We start from the raw sequence: 6,866 nt of genomic DNA, 5'->3' as shown, positions 1-6,866 counted from the left end.
GGGAAGGAGGTCCATATTGGTGTCTGGGTCCAGACCATGACATTCCCTTTCTCTTGCAGTGTGAAGTGTTGAGGCACACAGAGCAATGCAGAAAGCACAAAACACCAAGTTACCGTTACCAAGTTGGAAACTGTATCTGCACCCTATCAGCATGGTCATCTTCTTTCTCACTGTCCCATGCCAAGAGAGAGCCTCCCCAATTTGACCACTGCTTTGGCTAGAGAAAACCCACACAATTCTAATCCTCATCGCAGTGGCACAGGGAGATGTGCATGAAGGGCGGGAATGGGAAGGGTGCTACATAGACAAGCAAGGGGAATCCAGGGATAGCCACACACTTGTGACTAAGACACAGTGGCTTAGGGAAATGCACAGTTCTGGGGCATGAAGGTCCTAGCAAGAAAGACTGCAGAAGTCCCAAGCCCTTCCCCTCTGCTCTGTCGAGCCCTGGGCTCCCCAGTGCCAGGCAGAGACGGCCACATTGGAAAGAACTCTCCCCCCAGTGCCCCTCCCACTTTCCGTTGGGCTTAGAATGTTGGTCGTTGGGCTTAGAATGTTGGTCGTTGGGCTCAGAATGTTGGTCGCTGGGCTCGGAATGTTGGTCAGTTGGAGCCCACGGCCGCCAGAGACAGCAGCACGGAGCTGTGCTGGCACGCAGGAGCACTGGGAGGAGGCAGGATCTGACCGAGCGGCACCGAACCGGCACCGGCACCTCGCCTCCCATCCCCGCTGTCGCCGACTGGCCCGCGTCCTCGGTCCACGGCGAGGGTCCTCCTCTCCCGGGCAGGATGGGCCAGGCCAACTGCTGCTGCGGCTCCAGGTGAGCTCTCCCTGTGCCTCGGGGGCACGGCCGGGACCCGCGGTGGCAGCGGCCTTTCTCATGCCCGCCGCTCTCTGCTCTGCAGGGAGGCTCTCGCCGACGCCGAGGCGGTGCTGAGCGCGGACGTGCGGCTGACCCGGGGCCGCAAGAGGAGCGAGAGACGCCTTCTCCTCCTCCAGGAGGAACTGGTGATCGCCAAGTTGCAGTAAGACCCTCAGAGCCCAGCTGCGTTTCCCCCAGCCCTGGCCCTGGCCCCAGCCCCGGGACACCCCGGCCCCAGCCCCAGGCCCCGGCCCCTTGGTGCTGGATGCGCCCATCGATGTCTGTCCCAAGGGCAGGTGGGGGACAGGGCTCGGCCCGGGGGGACCCCGAGGAGGACACCCCCAGCTCACCGCCTGCCTCTCCTCTCTGCTCTCTGCAGACGCGGCACCAGCCTGCGCCCACAGCTCCGCCTGGCCCTGGACCAGCTGTGGGTGCTGAGCGGCGGAAAGGAGGCGGCGGGGGACGAGGAAGAGGAGAAAGGCGGCGATGAGGACAGGACCTCCATCCTTCTCGTCTGGCCCAGCGGCTCCTGCATCGCCACTTTCGGGTGAGTGCCACGGCCAGGCGGGAGACGTTCCCAAGCACACCCGCACCATCGTGAGAACGGCCTCTGCCCTGCGTCCAGAGCCTGGGCAGGGATCGAGCAGCACGCCGGCAGGGAGGGATGGGGGCATGGGCAGGTCCCGCATCCCCTTTGGGTCCCCAGAAGGGGAGGGCGAAAGCAGCTGCTCTGGCAGGACACGGGGAGCCAGGGCTCGGGCAGCGCCTCTGTCCTGCCCCACGGGGCTTCGTCCCGCTCTGGCGTCCTTCCCCACGGGGCAGGGCTGCGCAGGCGCCCGCCTCTGCCCACGGGCTGGGGGGCAGCGGGGCCTGACGCTGGTTCTCCTCTCTTTCTGCAGCTCCCGGGCGCTGAAGGAGCTGTGGGTGGGCACGCTCCTGGGGTAAGCCGCGGGGATGCTGCAGGTGCAGCCGGACGGGGGAACGCAGCTCCTCAGCTGGGGAGAGGTGCCCCCGTGGCTGCCGGCAGCTCTCGCTCGGGCAGAGCTGCCGCAGGAGGGAGAAGAGGCAGCTTGGGGCTCAGCCAGCTCTCTCCCTGTCCCTTCCCGGTGCACAGGATACCAGAAGGAGCCAAGAGAGCCCGGGTGACGCCTGTCCCGTCCATCAGGCTCCTGGAGAAGGAGCTGGGCCGCCGCCACACCGTGAGTGCCTGCCCGGTCTGGGCTCTGCCCCCGAGCCCTGGTCCTCCAGCCGAGCGAGCGGCAGAGGCATCGCTGCTCACCTGCCTCCGCTCCTTCTCTCTTGCCCAGTGGAGGACATTAAGCGCCGGGAGCCTGGAGAGGCTGATGGAGGGCCAGGCCGAGGTGAGAAGGGCTGCCTTTCGCCTGCCTCTGGCTGTGCCGGCACGTGCGGCCAGTGGGGTGAGGGATGGAGGGAAGGGTGGTGCCGCTCGGGGAGCGGAGAGGGTTGGGGAGCCGCCGGGAATGCCGGCACATCCTGGCCGGCGGTGCTGGGGGGAAACCTGCCCCGCGGGGCAGAGAGCCCGGGAGGGCAGAGGGTCCCGGCTCTGCCACGCTCAGGCTGCCGGTGCCGGCTGGCAGCTCGCCGGCGGCCCTTTGCGCCGCGGGGCTGCTCTCTGAGCGCAGCCTGGTTCTTGCAGGCTGGTCCCAAGCAAGGGCCTCCGACGGTCCCGCCGAGCAGCGGAGGGGGACTTTGCCACGCACCGGGTGAGTTTCGGGAAGAACGGTAAGCTCCTGCAAGCGCTGGAGCTGTGCTCACTTGTCCCTCGAGTGTCGCCATGCAGGTTGGGCAGCCCGAGGCAGGATGTCACCTCCAGGAGGAAGGAAGGACGGACACCCGCTGGGCAGCGGCCGCTGGACGTGGTTCTGCGGGGACACGGAGCCTCTGCTGCTGCCCACAGCTTGGAGGAGGACAGGGCGAGGGCTGGGCCAGGCTCTCCTCTCCTGGTGGCATGCCGGCTCTCAGGAGCCTCCCAACTGGAGCTGCTGAGCCGGAGCTCGGAGGTCCAGCTGCTGGCTCCCTGCCCGTCCTGCTGCACCGCTCAGCACCACGCTGCGGGCAGGGCAGGCCCCGGGAGCGCTGGCCTGGCGGTCTCCGTTGACGGGCTCTTGCTCGGCTTTCCTTTGCAGCAGGAGGGAGCAGCAGCAGCAGGAGGAGGAGGATGGGGCTGCCCTGGCCCTTTGCTCGTCGGAGGACCCCGGCCGCTGCCCAGGCGCCAGGGCAGGTGGGCTCTGGCTGCAGCAGGGCGCTCTTTGGCCAGCCCCTGGCAGCCCTCTGCGGGGAGGACGGCTCCCTGCCCCGGCCCATCCAGGTAAGCCAGCCTGGCCGGGGGCGTCCCCAGCCCTCCAGATGCTCCCTAGAGGCGGTGGGAGCCCTCCCTCCGGCTGCTCCACAGGGCGTCCCCAGGAGCTGCGGGGATGGTGGCTTGGGCTCTTCACCCCCAGCAAGGAGCTCGCTCTGGGGCAGTGCTCTGGCCACCGCTGTCGGAAGGCAGCTCCTCGGCCAAGCAACTGTCCTCCTGCCTCTCCTGCAGGAGCTGCTGGCTGTCCTGCGCCGGGAAGGACCGTCGACGGAGGGGATATTCCGCAAAGCTGCCAGCGGGACGGAACTTCGGGAGCTGCGGGAGGCCCTGGACCGCGACGCCGATGTCGACCTGGGCAACCAGCCTGCACTCCTGCTGGCCGCCGTCTTGAAGGTGAGCGCTTCTGACCTGCGGCTGGAGGAGCTCCTGGCCGGCCTGGAAACTTCAAAGGCTCACCCAGAGCCCTTGGCATTGCAGGACTTCCTCCGAAGCATCCCCGACAAGCTGCTGGTGACCCACCTCTACGAGGACTGGATGGCAGCCATGGAGAGGACCAGCAAGGAGGAGAAGGTCTCCGAGCTGAAAGCGTAAGTGCGGGCAGCAGCCTGCCTGTTGAGCAGGAGCCCTGGCCGCTGGCTGAGAGCACCTGGAAAGCTGGGCAACTCAGCCGCTGGCTCCCCCCTGCCTTGGACAACAGGCCTGGGCAAAATCTGCTTTGTCAACCTAGTGTCCCTGTTCCCTCAGGGTGGCCGAGAAGTTGCCTGCAGCCAACCTCTTCCTCCTCAAGCGGCTGCTGTCCCTCCTCCAGCACATCGGCCGCAACGCAGCCACCAGCAGGATGAGCTGCAGCAACCTGGCCATCTGCCTTGGGCCAAACCTGCTGAGCCCACCCGACGAGGACCTGCTCCCGCTCCAGGCCATGCTGGAGGTGACCGAGAAGGTGCGCTGTGTTGGCAAGCCGGCTGCAGCCTTGCCGGCCTATCCGAGCTTGGCTGCTCAGAGGTCCCTGGCTGCCTCCTCCCTTGAGCAAATGCCGGTGGGGTGGCTGCCTGCAAAGGCAGCCCCGCAGCCACAGCCATCTGTGCAGAGGCAAGGGTCGGGAGTGGGAAAGGCTGCTTGGGACAACTTCAGGCAGCTGGGTTGAGAGCAAGGGTTTGATGTGTGCAGGTGAACACGCTGGCGCTGTTTATGATTGAAAATTGCGGCGACATTGTTGGGGAGGAGGTGGCTGGCCGCTCCTGTCCATCAGCTGGGGAGTCGCCAGCCCCCACGGACGGAGCCACAGGTATGAGGAGGAACTGAGGGCTGTCCCAGGCTGGGGCTCGGGATACCAGAAACCTCAACGTCAAGAAGAAAACCTGTGTAGGGCTTGGGGTGGGTTTTGCTTTAGGTGTGCTACTTCCAAGGCGTCACTGCTGCACATGGTTTTGCTTTCTAGACCTGCCTTTGGAAGAGCAAAGTGGCCCTGCAGGCAGAGGAGACCAGGGCCACCAGGCAGAAGCCATTCTGCATGCATCCCCCTCTCTGGGTGTCCTCAAAGGAGCTGGGGGAGACATGGTGGCGGAGTCCAAAACGACAGAGGTATGTCAGCTCTGCTCCACAAGCACCGTGACAGTGTCTCTCGGGTAGGAGGGTAGTTTCTGAGGAGGCCAAGTAGCTGCTGGGCCTCCTCCGGCCAGCCGATGGCTTGTGTGTTTGGGGTTCCTCCTCCTCCCCCACGGAATCATACGTTGTATGGAAAACTGGAAAGGTCCTTTCTCAAATGCATTAAGCATGTGCTTAATCCAACCAAATACCTACAAAAAGACAGCGGGGAGTAGCTGTCAACTTGAGAGGGCTTTTGCTCGGATCCTACTTCATCACAGTTTCATCAAGTCTGTTTTGGGGCAGGTGGACTGTGCAAAATGTGGATGGATGATGCAAAGCAGCATCTTCCCCAGAGAGCTAAGGTGGTAATTTGGCAAGCAGTCCCTTACTACTCCAGGCCGTCCCTTGCCACCCCTGAACTCCAACAATTCTGGTTTAGGCACCTCCAGCTTTGCCTCCAGCCACCCTCGAGAGCACGGCAGAGCCCCTGCTACGCCTGCAACAACTGGGCAGCCTTTCAGAGGAAAGAAGGTAAAACGAGTCACTTTGGGTTAAAATCAGAACTGTCTCCGCTGGATCGTGGCCTTACCTATCTAAGCACACTGTGGGATGGAAAGGTTTGCAGGCTCTCCTCGGGACAAGGAAAAGAGAAGGAACCGAAGGAGGAAACAGGCCTGGGGAGATGAAAGCTGTGCAGAAAAAAAGAAGAGGAAGAGAGAAAACAGATTGGGGGATCGCAGACGGAAAAGATGCAGGAAGGTCCGGCAGGTCGAGAAGCCCAGGTGTGTACCAGGCTCTGCTGCTGCGCAGGGTCTGGCAAGAACCCCGTGGCCGCTCCCCAGGGGCTCCCCATCGAGCCCTGCTGCGTGGCACAGGGGCCCTGTGCATCTCTGCGCGCGCACAGCTCTCTAAGGGCATTCCCCGTGGGGATAAGGCGCCAGAGCCCTCCCCTCGGCAATGCCAGCCGTAGCTCGCTCTCTTCTGGGCTATGAGCAATTCCTCGTCAACGGTGTTCCCCAGAGAGAGGGCAACCAAACCCTGCCTCTTCCTGCCGCTGTGCATTCAGCAGCGCTCTCTGACTCTGTCCTTGTAGGTGCCGTTTTCCTGTTACTGGCTGAACCCCTGTGAGTCCTGGGCCCACCCCCCACTGCAGTTGATGTTCTCAATAAAATGATATTTTCTCTCTTCTGAGTATGTCTGCCATCGGCTGCTCTGGAGCGGGGAGCTGCTGTTTGGGGATGACCCCTCGGGGAGGAGTTTGGGATTGTGCCTTGTCCCAGCATCCTTGCCGGCGCGCATGAGGGCTGGGTTCAGGTGCTTTAGGAGTGAAAGCAAGGCACAGAGTTGCACAGGAGGGTGGAGGTTGGAAGGGAGCTGTGGAGGTCGTCCAAGCCCTCTGCTCAAGCAGGCTCCCTTAGAGCAGGTTGCCCAGGACCACGTCCTGGTGCGTTTGGGCTACCTCGGAGGAGCAGCCCCATGAGCTCCGAGCGAGGGCAAGATGTAGGCAGACACGGTGGCCAGGAAGGGCTGAAGGTCCGTATGCAGCCACCGTCACCTGCAGCTTGCTGCTCCCTGCGGCCATCACCCTTGCACAGCGAGTGCCGGGCAGTTTCTGCAGAATCCCCTCGCTCATAGCAACGGTATAAACCCAACCGCCGTGCTGGGCGGTAGGAATGCGTCAGCTTGCCCCAAAAAGCTTTGGAAGGGGCTCCAACAGCAGCCGGACTGCTGAGGCTTTTGTGCGCCCTGGTGTGATACAGGGGATGCCTGCACCCTGAGAGAGGAGGAAGGATGAGCACTCTCCCCGTCCGTCCGTCCGTGGGTAGGTAACTCTTTTGCTCACAGGTTGTGGTGGTTTAAGCCTGGCCGGTGGCTGAGCACCACACAGCCGCTCGCTCCCTGCCCCCCAGGGGGATGGCGGGGGAGAATCGGAAGGGTGAGAGCCCCGACCGTATCGCCACAGCAGGCTTCGCCCTCCCGGTGTCCCATCACGCTGGGACCCCCCACAGCACTGCCCAGTGACACACTGGGGGGAGTAGGGGGCACTGGGGGGAACCGAGGGGGTCACAGGAGGTTACAGGTGTGTGGGCAGGGGGC

General features: G+C 63.8%; 1 protein-coding gene across 1 annotated transcript; it reads left to right on the top strand.

The window, feature by feature from the left end:
- Positions 1-1,976: 1,976 nt before the first annotated feature.
- On the top strand, positions 1,977-5,236 carry LOC142028500 (T-cell activation Rho GTPase-activating protein-like; the record flags this gene model as incomplete). Its single annotated transcript, XM_075022325.1, has 6 exons — positions 1,977-2,061; positions 3,276-3,575; positions 3,660-3,769; positions 3,927-4,122; positions 4,350-4,467; positions 4,621-5,236. Coding segments are annotated over 6 exons (1,000 nt in total), but the record flags the coding sequence as incomplete, so codon positions are not given.
- Between the last annotated feature and the right edge of the window lie 1,630 nt (positions 5,237-6,866).

This window comes from Buteo buteo, unplaced genomic scaffold (genome assembly GCF_964188355.1).
Source record: "Buteo buteo unplaced genomic scaffold, bButBut1.hap1.1 HAP1_SCAFFOLD_506, whole genome shotgun sequence".
NCBI lineage: Eukaryota > Metazoa > Chordata > Aves > Accipitriformes > Accipitridae > Buteo > Buteo buteo.
The sequence above is the reverse complement of the archived record's forward strand: the minus strand, read 5'-3'. Positions and strand labels throughout refer to the sequence as shown.